This window comes from Rhinoraja longicauda, chromosome 12 (genome assembly GCF_053455715.1).
Source record: "Rhinoraja longicauda isolate Sanriku21f chromosome 12, sRhiLon1.1, whole genome shotgun sequence".
Classification (NCBI taxonomy): Eukaryota; Metazoa; Chordata; class Chondrichthyes; order Rajiformes; family Arhynchobatidae; genus Rhinoraja; species Rhinoraja longicauda.
The window spans coordinates 1,569,738-1,596,392 of record NC_135964.1 but is presented as its reverse complement, the minus strand read 5'-3'; the positions used below and the strand labels follow the sequence as shown (position 1 = coordinate 1,596,392).

General features: G+C 44.3%; 1 protein-coding gene across 9 annotated transcripts in view; it reads left to right on the top strand.

The window, feature by feature from the left end:
- dmd (dystrophin) overlaps positions 1–26,655 on the top strand; it is a 1,595,363-nt gene that overhangs the window by 653,161 nt on the left and 915,547 nt on the right. For all 9 annotated transcript variants that reach the window (XM_078408877.1, XM_078408870.1, XM_078408878.1 and 6 more), the window contains 3 exons: positions 13,027–13,206; positions 20,363–20,491; positions 22,954–23,124. In XM_078408877.1, coding sequence (XP_078265003.1) covers positions 13,027–13,206; positions 20,363–20,491; positions 22,954–23,124 — 480 coding nt within the window. The remainder of the gene's footprint in view (positions 1–13,026; positions 13,207–20,362; positions 20,492–22,953; positions 23,125–26,655) is intronic.

The following is a 26,655-nucleotide window of genomic DNA, read 5'->3' as shown; positions in this document are numbered from 1 at the left end:
CAAGAGCCGTTTAAATTCCCCTATTGTATCTGCCTCCACTATCATTCCTGGCAATGCATTGCAGGCACCCACCACTCTGTGCAAAAGAACCTGCCCTACTTGCCTCATTTAGACTTTGCCCCTGTACGCCATGTCCTTTGGTATTTGACATTTCCCTCCTGTGCAGCTTTCTGCCATGCTGAACAAATGACATTGTTTCAGCAACGCTCAATCCACTTGGCCAGATACATGACTTGTTCATTAGAGCAAGTTTTCATTGTCACAAAAGGACACAAAGTATCGGAGTAACTCAGCGGGTCAGGCAGCATCTTTGGGAAACATCTTTAGGTGACATTTTGGGTTGAGACTGTTATGCAGAGATGCTGCCTGACTTGCTGAGTTACTCCAGCACTTTGTGTCCTTTTGTATATTGACCAGCATCTGCAGTTCCTTGTTTCTTCTCTATCACAGTCAGGATGCTGAAGATTCCCATAGCCTTTTCTATATCCAGTTGCCTTTCATAGTTAATGATTTGGCTATTCTTTAACTAGGAGTTGCAATTGTCACATTCCTCATTCCTGTCTGAAGAAGGGTTCTGACCCAAAACATCACCTACTTCTTTTCTCCTGAAATGCTGCCTGGCCCGCTGAGTTACTCCAGCTTTTTGTGTCAATCTTTGCCACATTCCTCACGGTGTCTGTTGCATTCACGGCATGAGATTAGTGAAAGCAGCTTCATTCCAGAATGAAACAATCAATGTACCACAAATATGTTTTTCATCTCCAATAGCAGATCAAAAGTGCTGAATTGCTAAACAGGCAAGACTGTGCTTTGGAACTTTGTGTTGGGTCAGGGATCATTGTGCCGTAAAGGGAGAACATGATGAGATGGAGATAAGGGGGTATAATAACTTTCAAAGTAGCAATAAACTTTTAAGTGAAAGATTTTTTTTTGGTCTGGGAGCAGGGTAAAATTGCCATCCTAATTAATAGTGCAGCATCAAAAGATGGCACTTTGCCATATATTTTGACATTTGCATGGCCAGTTGGTTCAAGTTTTAATTAAATTTTCGCATAACTGTAATATAAAGGAAAATTATTATATAAATTGGCAGTATAAAGTACTGATATTCATATTAACATGCAAATGTTCCACATCATGATCTAACGAATTACTGAGATCTTCTGGGGCACAAAGTTATTTTTTATTTCCAGGCCCACAGCCTCAGAATAATAGAGTGGGGCTGGGATATTCAGAGGAGATTGACAGTGATGTTTCTCACTCATTATTGCACCTGGTCTCACAGACATTTGTGTGAAATTTGTTTTCAATGCAGCAAGGAGAGAGTAGACAGGTGGTCAGGTGACAGGTGGTCAGGTGACAGGTGGTCAGGTGACAGGTGGTCAGGTGACAGGTGGTCAGGTGGACAGGTGGTCAGGTGACAGGTGGACAGGTGGCTGTGCTGATGGACACAATAAAATTTATTGCAACAGAACAAAAATTGTTGAGCCACTAAGACGTATCCATTAGATATTAATTATATTAGCACATCTGATGTAAGAGAGATATCATTGAACTTTCTGGAATATTTGAGATTATTCTGAGGGGAGGGTTGAGGGAACATATGTGATATGCAATATTACCTGTTCTAATTCAACCAACAGTGAATTCCCAATCTCTTGAGCACCTGTTTTGCGCATTTTTGAAGAACTGGATTTGCCAAATGCATCCCTCCACTAAATCTGTGTCATTGCTTCCCCCACTGTGGGTACAAGACTGTGCATTCACCCTATCTATCTCCCTCATGGTCATTGCTGCTTCCTGTCGGCGAAGGCTGGAGTCCACGTTTGTCACATTCTCTTGTGCCAACCTCTTCCATGTTTCTTAACATTGCACAGACAGGCTTTTGAAAATATCAAGCACTTAATTGTGCTCCCATCCCCTGGAGCCTGCCTTATTGAAGTCTTCCTACAGCAGTAGGTGCTTGCAATATTACCTTGCTGCAAGCTGCTGAGTACTTCATTCGTACTGTAGACTTAGCTCCAGCCTCTGCACACTCATTCCACAGTCTCATTGTGTTCACCTCATTGCTCTACTCTAAATATGGAAAAAAGTTATAACTCATAGTGAATCTGTGGAATTCTTTGCCACAGAAGGGTGTGGAGACCGTCAATGGATATATTTAAGGCAGAGAGATAGATTCTTGATTAGTACGGGTGTCAGGGGTTATGGGGAGAAGGCAGGAGAATGAGGTTAGCAGGGAGAGATAGATCAGCCATTATTTAATGGTGGATTAGACTTGATGGGCCGAATTACCTAATTCTGCTCCTATCACTTATGACCTGATGACCTTACAGAATGGTTGTAGTGTTAAACCGAGTGACATTCTCTTCATCAAAACAGTCGTTTTGCTTTCTCAGGCCGGCCAATTTGGCTTTTGCGTATCGGGATGGAAGAAGGTTGAGGGGTCCCGTAATTTGCAGCTTGTAAAGCAAAAGTGTGCGGGGTTGAGGCAGAGGTGGAATATGATTGCAGGGATTAGAACTGAGGATTCTGTCATGTACCATGTAGACTGGCAGGGGAGAGGAGAGTGCATCATTCAGTGCTGTCTGCCTGCTTGCTGTCATGGTGGTGTGACAGCAATGAAGTGCTGGCGGTGAGGCCTGCACGAGTTGTCAGTGCGTGAAGGCCAGGTGAAGCATTTGCTTGTTTGCACTACGTCCTGATGGGTGAAATTGTTTTGTTGGGGGTTAATGGGGGGTCTGATGATTTGAGCAGTGCCCGAGGCCGGGAGTCTATTAAAGGGCATAACGAATAGGAGTAGAATTCGGCCATTCGGCCCATCAAGTCTACTCTGCCATTCATTCATGGCTGATCTATCTCTCCCTCCTAACCCCATTCCCCTGCCTTCTCCCCATAACCTCTGACACTTGCATTAATCAAGAATCTATCTCTGCCTTAAATATATCCACTGACTTTGCCTCTACAGCCTTCTATGGCAAAGAATTCCACAGAATCACCACCCTCTGACTAAAGAAAATTCTCCTCATCGACTTCCTAAAAGAACGTCCTTTAATTCTGAGGCTGTGACCTCCAGTCCTCGACTCTCCCACTAATGGAAACTTCCTGTCCACATCCATTTATTTGGAAAAGGCTTTTGAAAGGGTTTTCACCATGTGAGTAAATTGACTGAATTTATCACTGCATTGGAGTTTGATAACAGCTTTCAGCTCTATGGCCCTCCACTCCTGTAACTCTAGCAGGGGGGCTTCCTGGATCCGGGAGACACTAAATGCTTTTGTCACTTTGTACATTAGCACCAAGATCATTTGTGCAGATTTAGAAATCTGGGAGCTCGTGCTGTTCCTCATGTCGTGCCACCACACAATATTTCCAAAATGAACTCTCCTGTATAAATGCAAGGACCAGCTGCAACCAAGATAGATGTTCATCTTCAAGTCTATTTCAAATAGTGTGACCTCCTTTCCGTTGCTTTTTTGTTGTCCCATCATGATGCATGTTATTTGTCAACAGTGAGGATTGTTGAAATAATTGGCAGCATGAAGCTAGCAATCTGGTGGCTTTAACGTGAATAGACTGGGTTATCTGTTTTTGTGATCTCTGTGCCTGCCGTCTGAAACATTCAATGCCCATCTGAAATTGGTCAACGTGGTTCCATGGTGTTTTATTGTCACCTGTACCTAAGTACAGTGAAGTTCTTTTTTTTTCATACAGTTAAAGTGACAATCCTACTATACATTAGGCACACTCATACTAAGTATAAGAGTGTAAGATTGTAGACCACACTGAGTCCCAAGAGTCACCATGGTCCGGACTTGAATGTTGTACATTTCAAGTCCGGAAATTTAAAAGAAAATGTTAGAGTCTTAACTTGGCTGTGAAGGTCCATAGTCCTGGCAGCAGCTCTGGGTTGGTCTTGATGCAGTTGGCCTGGCCTGGTGATCTGACAATGTCCTCCACTGCTGCTTCGCCGTTCCATGCCTCTGCAAGCTGTGTCCGCACCCTGTCGTGGTATCGTGACCACTTGGACCACCATATCTAACGGAGCCCCAGCTTGCTTCCAGCAGCCCACTCCACCGACTTGGCCACTCTGATGCTGCCTCAATGTTGGCCCCTTTGCCTCTGGCGGCCATCGCTCGGCCTCTATGTCCCGGAACGCCCCCCACAGGCGACCCAGGGAATCCCATCTTTGCAGAAGGGAGGAAAGAGACTCATTGTGTAGGTTTAATCGGATTCCGTCAAGTAACTGAGCATTTTACAGTCAGCAAATCACCATTATCAATCTTTCAATCTTTAATCTTTCACATTCACCATGAATTTCACTGCAAGTGTTCTTGAAAGATGTTTAATGAAAGTTTATGTGGCCAGATGTCTGGCAAACATTATTCTCGAGCGATAACGCAGAAAAATGTGTTTTTAAATTATCTTTAGTAAAAATGTCCCAAGGTCTTCATGCAGTAGCTACTAAATAACATGTGATAATGAACATTAGACGCTCAACTGGAACAAAGAGGCACTAAAGAAGGATGGAAAGGGAGAAGAGAGACTTGAGAATAGATTTGCTGCATTCACTAGTATTATCGGACCATGGACATGTTCAAGGATTGCAAGGTTGGAGAAAATTAGAGAAATGTATAGATAGTCCATTGACTGAACATAGTACATTACAACAGAGGCACAGGCCCTCACTCAGCTCACTATGTCTGTGCTCAACATGATACCAAATTAAACTAATCACTTCTGCCTGTACATGATCCATATCTCTCCATGTCCTGAGTATCCTGTCTAAATGTGTCTTTGATATTATCATCATCGTGTCTGCTTCCATCACCCTCCCATCATACACTCCAGGCACTTACACTTCTCTGTGTAAAATAATACTCATCTCGCAGAGTAGAAACAAGGACGTGTAGATGCTGGTTTACAAAAGAAAAGACAAAGTTCTGGAGGTTATCCACTGGCGGCAGAAACAAGGAGGCAGATTATTATCTCAATGGAGTTAGGTTAGGTAAGGGGGAGGTGCAGCGAGACCTGGGTGTCCTTGTACACCAGTCACTGAAAGTTGGCGTGCAGGTACAGCAGGCAGTGAAGAAAGCTAATGGCATGTTGGCTTCATAACAAGAGGATTTCAGTATAGGAGTAAATAGGTTCTTCTGCAGTTGTATAGGGCCCTGGTAAGACCACATCTGGAGTATTGTGTACAGTTTTGGTCTCCTAATTTGAGGAAGGACATCCTTGTAATTGAGGCAGGGGATAGAGTAGGTTACGAGATTGATCCCTGGGATGGCAGGACTAACATATGAGGAAAGATTGAAAAGACTAGGCTTGTATTCACTGGAGTTTAGAAGGATGAGAGGGGATCTTATAGAAACATATAAAATTAGGTTGCTACTTTCAGGGAGCTGTAGGCTTGAACCTAAAATGGTCTGTACATTATTGCTTCTCAAGGTCTTGCCATTTACTATATACTTTCCCCTTTACTTCTGACCTTCCAAAGTGTAGCATCTTGCACTTGTCGGATTAAATTCCATCTGCCATTTCTCCACCCAGATCTCCGATTGATCTTTCACCTGCTTTCACTCTCCTCACCTCTGCCAATTTGTGTGGTGGCTGCAAACTTACCAATCAGCCCATCTACTTTTTAGTTCAAGTCATTTTTATCCATATCACAAACGATAGATGCCCCAACACTAACCCATTGGGAATACCTATTGTGACAGAACTCCAGTCTGGAAACATCCCTTCACCACTGGCAAACCTTTACTTTAGCCAAGCCCATTTGGAATCCAATCTACCAAGTCATCATGGACCCCTTGCGTCATAATCTTCCAGATTAGCCGAACATGAGGCACTTTGTCAAATGTACTCCTAAAGTCCAGGTAGACAACATTCACTGCCCTACCCTTATCAATCATCATCATCACCGCACAAGGCATGATCCGTCCCACACAAAGCCACACGGACTGTGTCTAAATAGTCCTTGCGTTTCCAAATGCAAGTAAATCTTCTCTCTAATAATTCTCAACAGTAGCTTCCCTACCACTGATGTAAGGCTCACTGAAGTGAGTCTATCTGTTAATGGATTAGCCCTCATTGTCCTTCTTCAATGAAAGAAGAGCATTGGCTACTTCCCAGTCCTCTTGAACCTTGCCTGTGGCTAACAAAGATACAAAGGTTTCATCGCTTGCCTCTCTCAATAATCTGGATGCATCCCATCAGGCCCTGAGGCCACCTTAATATTCTTCAACAGACTTAATATCCACCCCTTCTTGATATCAATGTACCCCACATTATTAGCTGATATCACTATCCTCCATGTCTTTCTCCTGGATGAATATTGATGCCAATTATTTGTTTAGTATCTCACCCATTTCCCATGGCTCCAGGCATAAATAACCTCCTTTGTTCTTCAGGTATCACAAAATGCTGGAGTAACTCAGCAGGTCAGGCAGCATCTCAGGAGAGAAGGAATGGGTGACGTTTCGGGTCGAGACCCTTCTTCAGACTGATGTCGGGGGGTGGGACAAAGAAAGTGGCCGGAAGTATCCGGAAGTGGCGGCGCTGCCCTGCAGCTGCGGCTCGCCGGCAGTCTGTTTGTCTTTCTTCTTTCTTTGTCTATTTGTTAGTGCCAGATGTATGAAATAGCCTATCTTTAGCTGTGTATATTGGGGGGGGGGGGGGTGGGGGAAACCTTTAAAAAAATCTCTTCCTCAACGGAGATGCGACCCTTTCCGAGTCGTATCTCCGTTTGCGCTAAAAATAAAAAATATTTTTTTTAAACGCGGGGCCTTCCATCGCCCGCGGGGCCTTCCATCGCCCGGTACGGCTCGGCCGCTGGACTTAACAGTGCCCGGTGCGGCTCGGCCGCGGGCCTTCCATCGCCCGGTGCGGCTCGGCCGCTGGACTTAACAGTGCCCGGTGCGGCTCGGCCGCGGGGCCTTCCATCGCCCGGTACGGCCGCGGGACGGTTCAGCGCCAGGTGCAGCTCGGCCGCGGGGCCTTCCATTGCCCGGCGCGGCTCGGCCGCGGGACTTTACATCACTGGTGCGGCTCGGCCGCGGGGCCTTCCATCGCCCGGCGCGGCTCGGCCGCGGGACCTAACATCGCCCGGCGCGGCTCGGCCGCGGGACTTTACATTGCTGGTGCGGCTCGGCCACAGGACTTTACATCGCTGGTGCGGCTCGGCCGTGGGGCCTTCTATCGCCCAGCGCGGCTCGGCCGCGGGACTTAGCTGCGCACGGTACGGCCACGGGGCCTTCCATCGCCCGGCTCGGCCGCGGGATGTTTCAGCGCCCGGTGCGACTCGGCTGCGGGGACTTGAGCGTGGGGAAGAGAGCGGAAGTTTTGTTGCCTCCATCACAGTCAGGGGGTGTTTGGAGTCACTGTGATAGATGTTTGTGTTGGGGTTATGTGTCTTGTGTTTCTTTTTTTTGTGTGACTGCTGGTAACGTAATTTCGTTCGGTACCTCGGTACCGAATGACAAATAAAGCTCGGTATTCTGTATTCTATATTCTGAAAGAATATAGGTGGAGACAGGAAGACAGTGGGAGATCTGGGAAGGGGAAGAGAGGGACAGAGGAATTATCTAAAGTTTAAAAAGTCAATGTTCATACCGCTGGGCTGCAAGCTGCCCAAGTGAAATATGAGGTGCAGTTCCTCCAATTTCAGGTGGGCCTCACTATGGCACTGGAGGAGGCCCATGTCAGAAAGGTCAGACTGGGAGGGGGAGTTGAAGTGCTCAGCCACCGGGAGATCAGGTTGGCTAAGGTGGACTGAGCGAAGGTGTTGAGCGAAATGATCGCCGAGTCTGCGTTTGATCCCGCCGATGTAGAGAAGTTGATATTTGGAACAGCGGATACAATAGATGAGGTTGGAGGAGGTGCAGGTGAACCTCTGTCTCACCTGGAAAGACTGTTTGGGTCCTTGGATGGGGGGGGGGGGGGGTAAAGGGACAAGTGTTGCATCTCCTGCGGTTGCAGGGGAAAGTGCCCGAGGATGGGGTAGTTTGGGTAGGAAGGGACGAGTGGACCAGGCAGTTACGGAGGGAGCGGTCTCTGTGGAACGCAGAAAGCGGAGGAGATGGGAAGATGTGGCCAGTAGTGGGATCCCATTGGAGGTGACGGAAATGTTGGAGGATGATTTGTTGGATACGCTGGCTGATGGGGTGGAAGGTGAGAACGAGGGGGATTCTGTCCTTGTTACAAATGGGGGGAGGGGGAGCAAGAGCGGAGCTGCGGGATGTAGAAGAGGCCCTAGTGAGAGCCTCATCTATAATGGAAAAGGGGAAGCCCCGTTTCCTGAAGAATGAGAACATCTCTGAAGCCCTGGTGTGAAACACCTCATCCCGGGTGCAGATGTGGCGTAGATGGAGGAATTGGGAGTAGGGGATAGACTTTGCAGGCGACCGGGTGGGAAGAAGTGTAGTCCAGATAGCTGTGCGAGTCAGTGGGTTTATAGTAGATGTCAGTCACTAGTCTGTCTCCTGTGATGGAGATGGTGAGGTCCAGAAACGGGAGGGAGATGTCGGAGATAGTCCAGGTATATTTAAGAGCAGGATGGAAATTGGAAGTGAAGTGTATGAAGTCAGTGAGTTCTGCATGGATACAAGAGGTAGCACCAATGCAGTCGTCGATGTAGCGGAGGTAGAGTTCGGGGATGGGGCCGGTGTACGCCCGGAACAGGGATTGTTCGACGTACCGACAAAGAGGCAGGCATAGCTAGGACCCATGCGAGTGCCCATAGCTACACCTCTGGTTTGGAGGAAGTGGGAGGAGTCAAAGGAGAAGTTGTTGAGGGTAATAACCAGCTCTGCCAGGCGGAGGAGAGTGTTGGTCGATGGGGATTGGCTGGTTCTACGGTCGAGGAAGAAACGGAGGGCTTCGAGACCATCCTTATGGGGGATGGAGGTGTAGAGTGACTGGACATCCATGGTGAAGATGAGGGAGTGGGGGCCTGGGAACCGGAAGTTATCGAGGAGATGGAGAGCGTGCGAGGTGTCTTGGACGTAGGTGGGCAGGGATTTGACCAGGGGGGATAGGATGGAGTCGAGGTAGGTGGAAATAAGTTCGGTGGGACATGAGCAGGTAGACAATGGGTCTGCCGGGACAGTTCTGTTTATAAATTTTAGGAAGGTAAAATCGGGCCGTGCGGGGCTGGGGAACGATAAGGTTGGAGGCATTAGAGGGCAGAGCGCCGGAATTGGTGAGGTCAGTGATGGTGTTGGTGATTAAGGTCTGGTGTTTGTCGGTGGGGTCATGGTCCAAGGATAAGTAGGAGGAGGTGTGTGAGAGTTGTCGTCTGGCCTCGGTCCAGTAGAGGTCAACACGCTAGACTACCACAGCACCTCCCTTGTCAGCGGGTTTGATGATTAAGTCAGGGTTGTTGCAGAGTGAGTGGAGGGCTGTACGTTCAGGAGGGGAGAGGTTAGAGTGAGTCAGGGGAGTGGAGAATTTGAGGCGGTTAATGTTCTTCAGACATCCTACCATGTCTCAGTTAGCAACTTGTATATAATCTGTGTGTAAATGTCCTTAATTCTACTCATCAAGAACATTGAATGGCCCCTTCTGAGCCTCATGATACCCTGTTTGATTTCTTTTCATATCATATCATATCATATATATACAGCCGGAAACAGGCCTTTTCGGCCCACCAAGTCCGTGCCGCCCAGCGATCCCCGCACATTAACACTATCCTACACCCACTAGGGACAATTTTTACATTTACCCAGCCAATTAACCTACATACCTGTACGTCTTTGGAGTGTGGGAGGAAACCGAAGATCTCGGAGAAAACCCACGCAGGTCACGGGGAGAACGTACAAACTCCTTACAGTGCAGCACCCGTAGTCAGGATCGAACCTGAGTCTCCGGTGCTGCATTCGCTGTAAAGCAGCAACTCTACCGCTGCGCTACCGTGCCGTGCCGTGCCGTACCGTTCTGCTTGCTTTATATTCCTTGAAGGATGTGTCTGGTTTCAGCTTTCTAAACCTTTGGGAAAATTTAAGTAGTCGGCATCTGTATTTTGTTTTTTGTTTTTGTTCTTCTGTACCATGCTTCACTTGAATAATATGTAAGCTCTGTGCCTGAATAAAAGTTTTAACACACTACCACTGGACTCATTGAAAACTCAATGATATAACAATTTGTCAATCAGCTCAAGGTTTCAGGCAAGGTTTGAGTGAACTCTTCTCATAATTATAAATCTCCGACCAACATCCTCGTAAATCTCCACTGTGCCTTCTCTGGCACTTTCACATTCTCCTTTTTGTCCAATGTAATAAATGCAACCAAAGATGTTGTATTTGTGCTTAAAAGATAATCTGATGCCTTTTTCCCCTTAACATTGGACGGCGGATGGGTGGCGGGTTAAGTAAAGTCGCTGCATCACGTCATCAGAGAGCAGAGTCCACTCCTGACCTTGGTGTGCTGCCTGTGTGGAATTTACACATTCTCCCTGTGACCTTGTGGTTTTCCTCCTGGTGTGTCCCGGTGGTTTCCTCCCACATCCCAAAGACGTATGAGGTAGTAGTTTGATTGGCCTCTGTAAATTGTCTCTGGTGTGCAGTTATGGGTAGAATCCAGGTTAAGGTGGAACTGCAGAGCATGTGGGAGGGAGAATAAACAATGGGTTTAAAGTAGGATTGGTGTAAATGAGGAGTTCATGGTCCTTGTGGATTCAGTGTGCAGAAGGCACTGTCTGGAGTTGTTTCCCTCCGCAACGATTTATCGCTGAGTTTAAATAGAATCATGGAAACCTGCCGCATCCACTTTCACCGATGTATCACTGGAACTGACACCAGTGGGGTTCACACTTCAAGCTTCTGTTTACAGATATTTGCATAATTGCAAACACAACCTTCAATGAACTAACACAGTTATTTGACATAAATAGAATTTACTTGTTTACATTTTCATTGCATTTACATTGTTAGCAATTGAAATTAGGTTGCTTACTAAAAACACTTTGTATTCTGTGTATCCAGTTATCCCTTTATATACCAAAAAAGTGATCGCAAAAATTTACACTCAACTACCTACTAGTTTCAGTAGTTCAACACATCAATGTTTTAATGTGATCTGACAACATCTACAAAATTACTCAATCCAGCATGGTGTTGATTTCTTATTCCAGTCCATGAATTAAAGTCCGGGAGTTTCAAAGGGAACCATGTCCAAAGATAGGAATGAAAAGGCAGCCAATGATACCTGGAAGATAGCCAGAATCAATGCTTTCCCTGTTGTCAAAAAGATGCCCATAGTAATTCAGTTTAGTTTAATGTCACGTGTAAAGAGGCAGAGTGAAAAGCTATTCAGTCAACGGAAAGACAATACATGATACTGTTCCTTGCTATTGTTGTCTGTGGCTGATTAAACTATTGAAGGACCTGACCACCTATTTAATTAATGAATTTGACTTTTTAAACTTCAGTAATCCTTTTGTAATATTGAACATTCTAAAGATTTGAAAATCTAGTTTTCAATATTTTTGGAGGTAACGTCACAAATAAAGCCATTGTTGACAACTATCAATGAACGATCGACTCATCTCGGGACATTATTGGCGAAGGAAAGAACTGCAAATGCCGGTTTACATCGAAGATAGACACACAATGTTGGAGTAACTCAGCGGGACGGGCAGGATCTCTGGAGAGAAGGAATGGGTGACATTTCGGGTCGAGACCCTTCCTCAGTCTGATGTCTGGAGTGGGCGGTACAGAGAATTTTTTTGGTGAATTACTGGTGAAGTTCCTCATGACAGAAACCATGGCACAGTATTTCAATAAATGGATTGATAACCCAAGGACTGAAAATTAAAAATGGCGAACTTATACCACACCATGGGAGCAGTAGAATTTAATTTCAGTTAATAATCTAGAATTACAAAAAAAATCTTACTTTGTTAAATGTGGTTGTCAAACCTATTCTGTCCTTCAATTCTTAATTCTTAATTCAAGTCTTTCAAGGGAGGAAACCTGCAGCCCTGATTCAGTCTGGTATAAATGTGACTAATAGTCAGGAGTGAAGAGTATTTTATTGTCCCGAAACAGAACAATGAAATTCTTACTTCCAATTCAATAGATCTGCAGCCATGAGATTAAATAGCATCTGAAATGGCCCAGCAAGATTCACAATAATTTTAGTTACAGCCAGTTATGGACGATTCAGCACTGACCCCAGCACTGACCCCAGCACTGATTTTGTACCGATCCCTGTCAACTTTGCACAGTCTTTGGCACAAATATTTGGAAACCATTGTCTAAATTGGGAGCACTGTCCCACATATTAGTCAAACAACCGTCCGACCTAGAGACACAAGAAACCGCAGATGCTTGAATCTTGAGACAAAGCACAAAAGTCGTGGAATAACTCAGCAGGCTAGGCAGGGAATAGACAGCAACGTTTCTGGTCAGGACCCTTCTTCAGACATAGTTATGTCCTGACAGTTAACGTGGGGAATCTTCCACCACAAATCCTAGTTAGTGCTGACCTGCCATCAGGAGAGACCTACTAAGCATGGTGTGTATATGGAAGTGAGTAGACATGGGAATCGTCAACGTTAACTCCGGAATCCGTGAAATCTCAGGGCGTCAAAGTAAACATGGCAAGGAAACCTCCCCTCGAATGCTACCTCCTGTATCCCACCAGCCAGTGAGATCAGCACGCCTTTATATTCTGGAATGTCCTCCTCCATTGTGTGTTCTGTCTCCTTGCTCTGTCTAATGTCCATTGCCAAGAAAACCCTGGCAGCAGCTCCATAGTCCAAATCATTTAGTCGGAAGCATCAAGGATTGAAAGGTGCAAGGTTGAAAGGTGGAAGGTTCCTCGTGTTTTTTGTTTGATCAGATGGGGGATTTTCATATCCAGTAATACATAAATGTGTGGCAGAGGCAGGTGGTGAGGAATTACCACCCCACTCTGCTTATTAGGATGACTCTGATCATCATCACCTGAGTATTCAGAGGAGTCCTTTACAAAACTCTCTGTTAGTTGTTTATTGGATCCTGACACGACCCACTCATTTTGCAGGGAACGCAGAAAGATATCGAGAAGCGCCGGCTGCTGCTGAACAGCATCACGGAGACTGGGCAGAGTCTGAAGGCCATGCAGATCAAGGATAACAGCATGGTAGACGACAAACTCAGTCTGTTAAACAGCAACTGGATCGCAGTCACATCACGGGCTGAAGAATGGCTCAACCTTCTGCTGGTGAGTTATTTCGAATGTCACAATGTTTCCAGGCAGAGGTCTTCAGAGAACAATAAGCTGATGATATGCCTGCGGGGATTGGAATGGGATGCACGTTCACTGCACTTCAGCCTGAATGCTGGAAGGGAGGAACATGAACAGAACACATGTCTCTTTATAGCCATGGGAGATTTGGAACGGTCCTATTCTATATCTTAAAATGTATATTTGGAACACTGGAGCAATGTAAGGTTAGAAAATGTTGTAAACATATTGGGGAATGATGATGCTCTATGCAGTTGGATGGCACTTCAAGCGTGACCTGGCATCGATTATTTCCATTGGAAATATAAATGGTGGCAGTGTCAGACATGTGAGGGAGAGCTCCTGTTGATGCAGCAGACAAAACAATAATGATTCCTGTTGCTATCCTAATGGGAATAAATTACAGCAACTAGTGGAGTTTGGCTTCAGCAGTGTTGGATATAGTGATAATTGCTCCATTGATTGAATAATTGTAGACCATTAATAGAACACAGACAAAGCTATGTGCAAAGAATCCAGAGCACGATGCAATGAATCAATCAAGGTATTCCCCGTATTCCATGTTCTTTGTTTAGTTTTGCATATATTTTTCCCGCTTAGAATTTTGCCATCGATAGTGGCATCATTCCATCATTCCTTTCAATTTACATCACGAAGAAAGACCAGGCAGCAATCACCATTGACCAAATCAGTTAATCCAAAACCCCATGGATGGATAGAAGATTGTTCGGCTTGGATCTGTTGCTTCAAATCACCCCTCCCTTCACACCTTTGATTTTCAGTTAAATGGATGGAATGGAACACTTTCTTGTCACATGTGACAAAGTCACAGTGAAATTCTTTCCTTGTATACCTAAGGTATGAAAATAGTCACCACATAAACGACGCTGACATAGTTACAAAGTCCTCTTTTATTCCCCCCTCCTTCTCCTCCTCCTCCTCCTCCCCCTCCCCCTCCAAAATATAAAGTGAAAATTAATAGATTGTGGAATTATTTTATTTATAGTAGTGGAGCTGAAGCAATATATGCCATGGTAGCAAGATCATTGGAATTGCCTCTTGCACCTTTATAGCAGTTTGAAAAAGGAACTATCTGGCTTAACCAGAGGGTGTTAATTAATTAATTATTGAGAGGTTCAGCTGTAATTAATAATTCAACAAATTACATTGATGAGCAAGCGCACAATGCTGGAGAATAAGGGGCGAGATTTGAGCTGATCTTGAACTAAAGTGGAGATGAGACCATGGCTGTGGTATCAAATGAGTGCATTGGTTTTGAACAAAGATTAGTTGTAATTGCCTGGTGGGAATGGGGTAGATCATGGGCCACTTTGGATGGGATGAGAATTGTGAAGGCAATCTCCAGAAGGGACCCAGTAACTAGAGAATTGTAGATATTTCACCCTTGTTATGAACATGATGTGTAGCCACATCCAATAACGGCAGGCCACTCAGTTTGTTAGTTGTGGGCAAAGTGTTTGAAATCATAATTGGGGACACAATGAGCAATCACACTGACAATTGCAGATTGATGAGAGAAAGCCCGTCGGCCCACCGAGTCCCTGCCGACCATCGATGACCCGTTCACACTAGTTCCATATTACCCTTCTTTCACATCCACTCTGTACACTAGGGGCAACAAACTCTTCAATAACGTTCAATTTCAACACCCCATTGCCTCATCCTTACCATGGACGTCCAGTCCATTTGCACCTCCATCCCCGACAAGGAAGGTCTCAAGGCCCTCAAACCAAGACCCAAACAATTTCCCTCCACAAACACTCTCCTCTGCCTTGTCTCAGAACTTGTCCTCACCCTCAACAACTTCTCTTTTGACTCCTCTCACCTTTTTCAAATTAAAGGTTTAGCCATGGGCACTTGCGTGGCCCTCAGCTACACCTGCCTTTGTGTTGGATACATCAAACAGTCCCTGTTCCGAACATACACTGACACCATTCCCCCAACTCTTTCCCCGCTACATAAACGAATGCCTGGAGGCGGCCTCCAGCACCCATGCAGAACTCTCTGATTTCACTAACTTTACCATTAACTTCCACCCTGCCTCAAATTCACTTGAACTATCTTTGACATCTCTCTCCCGTTTCTTGATCAGTCTGTCTCCATCACAGAGGACAGACGATCGATTGTTGTCTACAGCAAACCCACTGACTGCCACAGTTATCTGGATTACACCTCCTCCCACCCTGCCACTTGCAAAGATGCCATTCCCTATTCTCAATTTCTCCGTTTCTGCCGAATCTGCCTCCAAGGTGAAGCTTGCCATTGTGGGCCATCCAAGATGTTTTCTCGAGTGAATGTGGTCCCAGCTGTCCTAGATGGGGCCCGCACCCACATCTCCTCTGTGTCCCGTAATTTAGCTTGAGGTTCTCTTCCACACGGACACAACAATGATAGAGTCCCCTTGTTACTGCAATTTTCATTGCATGTCTTTATATTTACTCTTTCTTTGCTGTTAACCTCTGATGAAATGTATCCCTATCACCCATTATAGGAAGAAAATAGCCGCAGGCATGTCGTTATTGTCCACGTCAATTACCTATTGACTTGGCTGTATGGGCCTATCATTAATTGTCCACCATATTTAGACAAGAGCAATTATTAGCTGGAAGTTAAATTGGGCTGAAAGCCATCAGCCACTTGGACAGTGGGAACCCTTACATGCAGATCAGGCTGTGTTTAAAGTCCTTCATGTGAGGTGCAGTAAGCTGCTGCTGAATTCCTCCTGGAAAAATTATCATTGTGTCCCATTAACAGTCATGCTTTGTAAAATATGTAACCATACTAATTATTTCTATTAGCTTAAAAATGATTGAGGTTTTTGATAATTGGTCGTGAATCTGTTCTATTTGGAAATGCTTTGTGCTAATTAATCGGAAAGATTGGTGCTGAAGTTCTTTGCAGTCCTAAAATAATGTTGTGATGATAGATGTGATGTTTTAATAAGAGGCCTGACGTGCGTATAAACTGTGAACTATATGATGACCAGACTGGGACAACAGAGGATGCCAAGGTGAAGAAGTGTGCTGGTTCTCTCTGTCTGAGTGGCTCGTGCCATCAGATATTCTGCACATCATTTCAACAATGGTCATAATCCATGGCCATAACTGAGATCTCCCATAAAATATCTAGGATGACCGGATATGATCCCCCTAAAATTCAATGACAAATTACGGAGAGTGATGGACACTGCCCGGTCCATCACAGGTCCTAACTTCCCCACCCTCAAACAGATCAACAGGAAGCACAGCCTCAAAGAGCTCGGCAATCTGATCAAAGCCTAAAGGCCAGGCTGGCCACTGTGCCTCGGCTCCTACCATCGGCATGAAGGAACAGGAGCTTGAAAACTGTGACCACTAGTTTCAGGAATAGCTTCTTCCCAACAACATCAGGTTCTTGAACACTACGCAACACTAACCTCAACATTTATGATGTTCTATGGAGCAAAGAGACAGAGGGGTATAAAGTGAGGGTAGAAACAATAGGTAGCAAGGTGAAAAGTAAAAGTGGCAGGCAGACAAATCCAGGGCAAAAATCAAAAAGGACCACTTTGCAACATAATTATATAAGGGGCAAGAGTGTTATAAAAACAAGCCTGAAGGCTTTGTGTCTCAATGCAAGGAGTGTTCGGAATAAGGTGGATGAATTAAATGTGGAGATAGTTATTAATGATTATGATATAGTTGGGATTACGGAGACATGGCTCCAGGGTGACCAAGGCTCGGAGCTCAACATCCAGGGATATTCTATATTCAGGCGGGATAGACAGAAAGGAAAAGGAGGTGGGGTAGCGTTGCTGGTTAGACAGGAGATTAACGCAATGGAAAGGAAGGACATTAGCTCGGAGGATGTGGAATCGATATGGGTAGAGCTGCGAAACACTAAGGGGCAGAAAACGCTAGTGGGAGTTGTGTACAGGCCACCTAACAGCAGTAGTGAGGTTGGGGATGGCATCAAGCAGGAAATTAGAAATGCATGCACCAAAGGTGCAGCAGTTATAATGGGTGACTTCAATCTACATATAGATTGGGTGAACCAAACTGGCAGGGGTGCTGAGGAAGAGGATTTCTTGGAATGTTTGCGAGATGGTTTTCTAAACCAACATGTCGAGGAACCAACGAGAGAGCAGGCCATTCTAGACTGGGTATTGAGTAATGAGGAAGGGTTAGTTAGCAGTCTTGTTGTGCGAGGCCCCTTGGGCAAGAGTGATCATAATATGGTGGAGTTCTTCATTAGGATGGAGAGTGACAAAGTCAATACAGAAACAAGTGTTCTGAACTTAAAGAAAGGTAACTTTGAGGGTATGAGGCGTGAATTGTCTAAGATAGACTGGCAATTGATGCTGAAAGGGTTGACGGTGGACATGCAATGGAAGGCATTTAAAGGTCGCATGAATGAACTACAACAAGTTTTCATCCCAGTTTGGCAAAAGAACAAACCAGGAAAGGTAGTGCATCCGTGGCTAACAAGGGAAATCAAGGATAGTATTAAAACAAAAGATGAAGCATACAGATTAGCCAGAAAAAGTAGCATACCAGAGGACTGGGAGAAATTCAGAGTCCAGCAGAGGAGGACAAAGGGCTTAATTAGGAAAGGGAAAATAGATTATGAGGGAAAACTGGCAAGGAACATAAAAACTGACTGCAAAAGCTTTTATAGATATGTCAAGAGAAAAAGATTAGTTAAGACAAATGTAGGTCCCTTGCAGTCGGAAACAGGTGAATTGATCATAGGGAACAAGGAGATTGCAGACCAATTGAACAAATACTTTGGTTCTGTCTTCGCTAAGGAAGACATAAACCGTCTGCCGGAAATAGCAGGGGATCGGGGGTCTAATGAAATGGAGAAACTGAGGGAAATCCAGGTTAGTCGGGAAGTGGTGTTAGGTAAATTAAATGGATTAAAGGCAGATAAATCCCCAGGGTCAGATAGGCTGCATCCCAGAGTGCTTAAGGAAGTAGCCTCAGAAATAGTGGATGCATTAGTGATAATTTTTCAAAACTCCTTAGATTCTGGAGTAGTTCCTGAGGACTGGAGGGTAGCTAATGTAACCCCACTTTTTAAAAAGGGAGGGAGAGAGAAAACGGGGAATTATAGACCAGTTAGCCTAACATCGGTAGTGGGGAAAATGCTAGAGTCAGTTATTAAAGATGTGATAGCATCACATTTGGAAAGTGGTGAAATCATCGGACAAAGTCAGCATGGATTTACAAAAGGCAAATCATGTCTGACGAATCTTATAGAATTTTTCGAGGATGTAACTAGTAGAGTGGATAAGGGAGAACCAGTCGATGTGTTATATCTGGACTTTCAGAAGGCCTTCGACAAGGTCCCACATAGGAGATTGGTGTACAAACTTAAAGCTCACGGTATTGAGGGTTCAGTGTTGAGGTGGATAGAAAATTGGTTGGCGGACAGGAAGCAAAGAGTAGGAATAAACAGGTCCTTTTCGGAATGGCAGGCAGTGACTAGTGGGGTACCGCAAGGCTCAGTGCTGGGACCCCAGTTATTTACAGTGTATATTAATGATTTGGACGAGGGAATTGAATGCAACATCTCAAAGTTTGCGGATGACACGAAGCTGGGTGGCAGTGTTAGCTGCGAGGAGGATGCTAGGAGGCTGCAGAGTGACTTGGATAGATTAGGCGAGTGGGCAAATGCATGGCAGATGCAATATAATGTGGATAAATGTGAGGTTATCCACTTTGGCGGCAAGAACAGGAAAGCAGAGTATTACCTGAATGGTGAACGATTAGGAGAAGGGGAGATGCAACGTGACCTGGGTGTCATGGTGCACCAGTCATTGAAAGCAAGCATGCAGGTGCAGCAGGCAATGAAGAAAGCGAATGGTATGTTGGATTTGAGTTTAGGAGCAGGGAGGTTCTACTGCAGTTGTACAGGGCCTTGGTGAGACCGCACCTGGAGTATTGTGTGCAGTTTTGGTCTCCTAATCTGAGGAAAGACGTTCTTGCCTTAGAGGGAGTACAGAGAAGGTTCACTAGATTGATCCCTGGGATGGCGGGACTTTCATATGAAGAAAGACTGGATAGACTAGGCTTGTACTCGCAGGAATTTAGAAGACTGAGGGGGGATCTTATAGAAACATATAAAATTCTTAAGGGGTTGGAGAGGCTAGATGCGGGAAGATTGTTCCCGATGTTGGGGGAGTCCAGAACCAGGGGTCACAGCTTAAGGATAAGGGGGGTCTTTTAGGACCGAGTTGAGAAAACATTTCTTCACACAGAGAGTGGTGAGTCTGTGGAATTCTCTGCCACAGAAGGTAGTTGAGGCCAGTTCATTGGCTATATTTAAGAGGGAGTTAGATGTGGCCCTTTTTGCTAAAGGGATCAGGGGGTATGGAGAGAAGGCAGGTACAGGTTACTGAGCTGGATGATCAGCCATGATCATATTGAATGGCGGTGCGTACAGGCTCGAAGGGCCGAATGGCCTACTCCTGCACCTATTTTCTATGTTTCTATGTCTTTGGTTGCACTGTGGACTTTGGTTTTCGCGCTAGTATAATGGTTATTATTTTTTTAATTTTCTTTTTAAAAAATGATTATATATTATCCGAGTGTATTGCATTCACAGGCCTGTTAAGCTGCTGCGACTAAGAACTTCATTGTTTGACATGTGTACATCGGACAATTAAACACTCTGGGCTCTTGAAATTCACTTTATCCTATTTACTTATTGTAATCAAGTGGAATTAGTAACAAACAAATGGAATCCTAGTGAAAATTGCAGGCTCCAGTCTACAAAGATCTCTAGAAGGTTGGAAAAAGGGTCTCGACCCGAAAGGTCACCCCTTCCTTTTCTCCAGAGACGCTGTCCGGCCAGCTGAGTTACTCCAGCTTTTTGTGTCTATCTCTGGTTTAAACCAGCATCTGCAGTTCCTTCCTACACAAGTTCCCTAGTTTGCAGTGTATAAAAGTTTGACTGTTGCTGTTGACTTAATTGACCTGCTGACTGAAGAACAGTTTTAGCCAAAATTCAAGCGCGGAGCAGGTGTGCCCAATTTTAACCGAGTCGTTGGGTGCGGCTGGGGGGAAATACAGAAATATTTTACATAATTATTTTGACAATCCCAAATGAATATTATTTTTCAACAAAGGAATACCAGAAACAAATGGAAAATTTTGACCAGAGTGTTGCTCATATTACAACCTGGATGTATCGTGCTGAGATCTTGTTGGATGAGTCTGAAAAACAGCAAGTTGGACAGAAAGAGGAAGTTTTGAAGGTAAATCCACAATAACAAAGATTTTTAATTATATGTTATAGTAGTGTTATTCTCTTTCGCCATGCTTTTAAATATGGTTCACTTTTCCATTTAGACTTTAGCTTCTAATTGGAAAAGTGAAGAGAATCTTGATTTTCTTTTCATTTGTAAGCAAACCGGCTAATAACGTGTGCACTTTTACATCCAATGTTTGGTATTGATAATGCCTTGTTCTGATTAACAACTGGAAATATTGTTACAAACGCAGTAGATAAAGCAACATCTGGAGAGCAAGAGAACTTTTGTTTGAAGCTGATGCCCTTTCATTGAAAACTGTGGAGACTTTCAAGATATCCCCAGTTTGAAGGTGCAGGGAAGGTTTTGGGTGATGTGGGAAAGAACAAAGTGGAAGATCTTTCAAAGGATGAAAATCAAGAAAGATAAAAAAATAGTGGTGTAAAGCAAAAGAAGGTAGCCAAGGGACAAGTAATATCACTTAAGATGGGTCACCATAAGATAAGGCAGCAGAAATTGGCAGCTTTTTGATACTGTTTTTTCTTTGTGAACCCTGTTTCTTGAGCTCACTTTCAACTTCTTTGGAGCATTGTAAGAGACCCCAGGGCACACAGATCATAGCAGAACAAAGAGATGTCTGAAGAAGGGTCTCGACCCAAAACTTCACCCATTCCTTCTCTCCTGAGATGCTGCCTGACCTGCTGAGTTACTCCAGCATTTTGTGAATAAATACCTTTGATTTGTACCAGCATCTGCAGTTATTTTCTTAAAGAGATATTTCTGGTCATCGAAGGCTTAACATCAGAGTAGATTAAATTATTGTTTTGCAATCTGGCCTCACAATCTGCATTTTAATCTCCTTGAGATAAAAGATTATGAACTGTGATTATAGTAAGTTCAACTGGAAAAAAACCCACAAAAATAATTTGTTGAGTAGGATTCTAATCGTGGGTTAATGTTCTTCCACATGGAGATGATCTGGGAAGAGGAGAGTGTATTTGGGATGATTGTCACATGTATCAGATTTTTGTGAAAGGAACAGATGATTAAACAGCAGGACCGGGGACAGAAGGACTATGGCTATTCAGTGGTAGTGTCATCCTGGATATGCCGGGAATGTCTCACACCGAGATCTTAGAACAGTGCAGCCTGACGGCCCTTGATATCTGTGCTGGCCAAGGTGCCAAATTGAACTAACATCATCTGCCTGCACATGATCTAGAACCAACTCTACTGTTGCAAGGCAGATTATTATCTGAATGGTGTCAGGTTAGGAAAAGGGGAGGTACAACGAGATCTTGGTGTCCTTGTACAGGCAGTGAAGAAAGCTAATGGCATGTTGGCCTTCATAATGAGAGGAGTTGAGTAGAGGAGCAAATAAGTCCTTCTGCAGTAGTACAGGGCCCTGGTGAGACCACACCTGGAGTATTGTTTGCAGTTTTGGTCTCCTAATTTGAGGAAGGACAGAATCAGAATTACCTTTATTGTCATCCAAAAAAAACAAATCTTTTGGACGAGATTTCATCACCCACAGTCACCTTTGTGGGAAGAAGTGTAGTCAAGATAGTCGTGGGAGTCAGTGGGTTTGTAATAGATGTCAGTCAGTAGTCTATCTCCTGTGATGGAGACTGCTGAACATGCTGTGTAACTTGAGGAGCAGCTGTGGTCAAAGAGAGAGTTAACATTTCAGCTATGACCTTTCAGAGAAAACATATTGATTGTTAAAAGTTTAGTTTAACTTCATTCTACTATCCTACTGATTCTTTGCTCAAGTTCCACACAAATCTCTGGCTTGGGGGTTCATATAGCACTATCAATAAAATAAGACTTATGCTGAAGAGATATTTGTCCCAAATTGAAATTGTTGCTTGAAAAGGATGCTTCCTATGTTTTGAAAGTGGGGCAAAGAGGAGGTTGAGAAGGATAATGGGTGACATCATTGAAACTTACCGAATAGTGAAAGGCTTGGATAGAGTGGATGTGGAGAGGATGTTTCCACTAATGGGAGAGTCTAGGACTAGAGGTCATAGCCTCAGAATTAAAGGATGTTCTTTTAGGAAGGAGATGAGGAAGAATTTCTTTAGTCAGAGGGTTGTGAGTCTGTGGAGGCCCAGTCAATCGAAAATGTTAAGGCAGAGATAGATAGATAGATTTTTAATTAGTACAGGTGTCAGGGGTATTGGGGAGAAGGCGGGAGAATAGTGTTAAGAGGGAGAGATAGATTCCCTCTTAACCTTGACCAATTTACCTTCTGGGATAAATAAATAAAGTTCTATCGTATCGTAGATCAGCCATGATTGAATGGGGGAGTAGACTTGATGGACCGAATGGCCTAATTCTGCTCCTATGACTTCTGAACGAACCTTCTTTTCCTTCACTTCCATTTTACCCTCTCTTCACTTTTACGTTCAGCACTATCTCTGCTAATGGTTGTTGCTAATTTCAAGCTCTCTGTTCATGGACTGCAGCATCTGAAGTCCGAACTCAATGACATGAGACTGAAGGTGGATGCTGTGCGTGACCAGGCCTTGGAGCTGATGACAAACCGTGGAGATCACTGCAGGGAGGTGGTGGAACCCAAGCTGTCAGAACTTAATCAGAGGTTTGACACCATTGTGCACAGAATCCAAACTGGCAAGGTAAGCATAATCTGTTAAATCACGGGATAAAAATGAATTTTCAGATTGGATGATTGGAGTCTGGAGTTTCATTGCTGGATTTTAGTGAGTATCAAGGAGATCTTGTCAAAACAAATATTTGTTTGGCGTGGCACGGTGGCATAGTGGTAGAGCTACTGCCTTACAGCGCCAGAGACCCGGGTTTGATCCTGACTACAGGTGCTGTCTGTACAGAGTTTGTACGTTCTCCCTGTGACCTGCGTGGGTTTTCTCCAAGATCTTCGGTTTCCTCCCACACTCCAAAGACGCACAGGTTTGTAGGTTAATTGGCTTGGTGTAAATGTAAAATTGTCCCTAGTGAGTGTTGGGTAGTGTTAATGTGTGGGGATCGCTGGTCAGTGCGGAAGGGCCTGTTTCCACACTGTTCCTCGAAACAAAACTAAATTTAAAAATCGTTAATAACCCGAGAATGCTCCTGATTCAGGAAAAGTAACAAATTTACTTGCAAATGATTGTGTTGGATTGTTACCCAGAGTTTTCAGTAATAGCTTCTGAAGTTATTCTATGGGTCTCACGATTGTGATATGCCTGGCATGCCCACAGTGATGATTCGGCAGGCATCTCCATGGTTCCAGAAGCAATGAGACCATCGGACTGGCAGAAGCTGGTGCAGGCAAGCTGAAGAATGCAAGAACAGTGATGTAGTGTTCAAGTTTTTGTGTAAAAAGTCTGGGCCATCGAGCCAGGAACACGTTTATGGCATCTGTGCAGTTTAACAATATAGTTATTGATTCTTCACATATTTAATGATCATCATGAACCTTCATGAAAGGAAATCTCTTATCTAAGGAAGGGTCTCGACCTGAAACGTCACCCATTCCTTCTGTCCAGAGATGCTGCCTGACCCGCTGAGTTACTCCAGCACTCTGTGAAACGTCACCTATCCATGTTCTCCACAGATGCTGCCTGTCACGCTGAGTTACTCCAGCACTCTGTGATACGTTACCCATTCCTTCCCTCCGGAGATGCTGCCTGACCCGCTGAGTTACTCCAGCACTCTGTGAAATGTCACCTATTCATGTTCTCCACAGATGCTGCCTGACCCGCTGAGTTACTCCAGCATTTTGTGTCCATCTTTCATCCTCACCTGGCTTCTAAGAGACTCTGCATCGACCAGCCAGCGAGGTTGCCTCCAAACTGCTTCCTCATTTCAAGGAGGAATTAAGGGTAGACAGTAAATTATATATCCGCGCATAAAAATCAATGAATCAGTCCAAAGTAGCCTTGTGAAACGTTGTTGTGCTTCATCACGAAGCTGTGACTTGAGGCAACAATATATAGGAGCTGATCACAGACCACAAGGCCCCTCATGCCTGCGGTGCTATTCAGGCAGGTCATGGCTATTCTAATCTTTGGTTTCAGATCCATTTTTCATGCTTGGTTTCCTATGGATTCAAAAATCTACTTATTTAAGGAAACAATGACAGAGTGTCTGCAACACTGTGAGGCAGAGAATTTCATGAAACTGTTCCCGCTCCTCCCTCCATCTCATATAACATCTCAGGGAAACCCTTCTCTCAGTCTCTGCACTTATCATGTTGCAGAAGTGTTTCAAAGAGAGATCACTTTGCTGTTATGAACGAGAAATAATTTAGACCCATTCTGCCCAATCCCACCCCATTGGCCAACTCCCTGACAATCCTAACTCCTGAATTATGTTCATCCATGCCTGAGAGATAAGAACAAACCTCGACATGTCTCACTTACTCAAGCATGACAACAAATGTTGCATTAATACTTCTAACCCATGCATGAAAATGGTGTATGAATCTGACGGTGCATATTAACCCCTGCATGGCTGGGATGACGAGCTGTTAAGAGAACCGTGCTAATAATGTATGATCATTTCAGTGAATCAGTTCACAAAATTCTGAAGAGTCATTAACATCATTGCCTGATTCTTATCCTATTTGAGTTGGACATACATCTCCAATTCTGGCTGACAAGCTGAAATGGAAGTGTTCTTCCCAGAGATGCATGTCGTTGTTAACTTTACACAGCTATTATAATAGAATGCAGCGAGCCCCCCCTTCACCACATGGACCACCATACCTAAACTGACTCTTTCATCTACCAGCCTTTCACGATGTATGTAAGAATCAAAGCACAGAATAAAACTTCACCTTTTCTCAAGAAATCACTGTGTGATTTTCAGAGTTGGCACCTTGATTGAAATGATTACAGACTGACTTTTTAAGTATCGGTGAATCCCCACTCCATTTAACTAGCATTTATCTGAACGTGAAATATATTGGAGATGTTTTGAGTGTTGAGGAAACAAGCATGAATCAATCCAGTCCGACAACTAAATTGGAATGAAGATAAGCAAATAGGGGATAGGAATAAAAGAGAAACGTGTTTAAGTAGCATCTAATCTCTTGTACAATAATCTCATTCAATCAAGAAATCTGAAGGGCCCTCTCCTTAAATTTCACCTGTCCATTTCCCTCCACAGATGTTGCCTGATGCACTGAGTTTCTCCAGTACTATATGCTTTGTGTAAAATAAACTACTTTGTTCCAGGAATCAATTATTCATTAAGGCTGTCCTCAACAATACCATGCAAACATAATGAGCTGAATGCCCAAATAGTCTGTTTTAACTGCACCATTTGATAAAGGAGGGTTAAAATGGGCATCTAAAGAAATTTCCGTTGATCAGAATCTTCACATTCTAGCCGAATGTCCAATAGAAAACCTTTTGTGCCTTCTCTGAAGGTGGACACTTTGAATAAAAGAGTCCTGGCTTGGCATTCCATTCAGTACTATAAACCTAAGTCTCCTCCGTCTCTGGCATAATCTGGCTGCAGTGTTCAGCAGCTGCAAAATGCATTGGATTATGCTCCAAGGGTCTTCTGAGAAAATACAATCATCGTCATGAGGAAGGGCAAGGACCCCACCACCTTCAGGTTCCCCTTGAGCCGCACAGCATCCTGCATGGAAATAAATCTGGATGATGTCTTTCTTCATTGTCACCACATGTAAATGTGGTACTCCAATCCCAACAGTCCTGTGCGAGGGTCTTGACAAGAAGGGCTGCTGTGTTTCATGAAGGTGACTTCAAGGGCAATGAGGAATGGTCAACAGATAGCAGCATTGCCAGAGATTTATTTCCCAGATTCCCAAACATTTAAATGAATAAATATTTAGCCCCCTCATTAACGCTCTGAAATATCAGCACACATCAGGAATTTAGAATTCAACTTTGGCAGAGACATAATTGCGCAGGAATAATGACCCTTGATCTGATAGGAACAAAATAACTGGCCGGATCGCTGTTACCACTTTTGGACCCAACCTTGAAGTTTAACACAGGTTCTCCAGTCGGGCCCTGAATATCTTATTCAGAACCATGATAGTAAGAGTCAAATATCTTACTCAGAACCTGTTAGACGAGTTTGTTTCACTGGCATTTTGAGTCCTTGGAAAAGCCAAGCTAGTGTTTGGAGAGGTGGTGAGTAATACTTAGTTATCTATCCTGGCTCGATAGGCC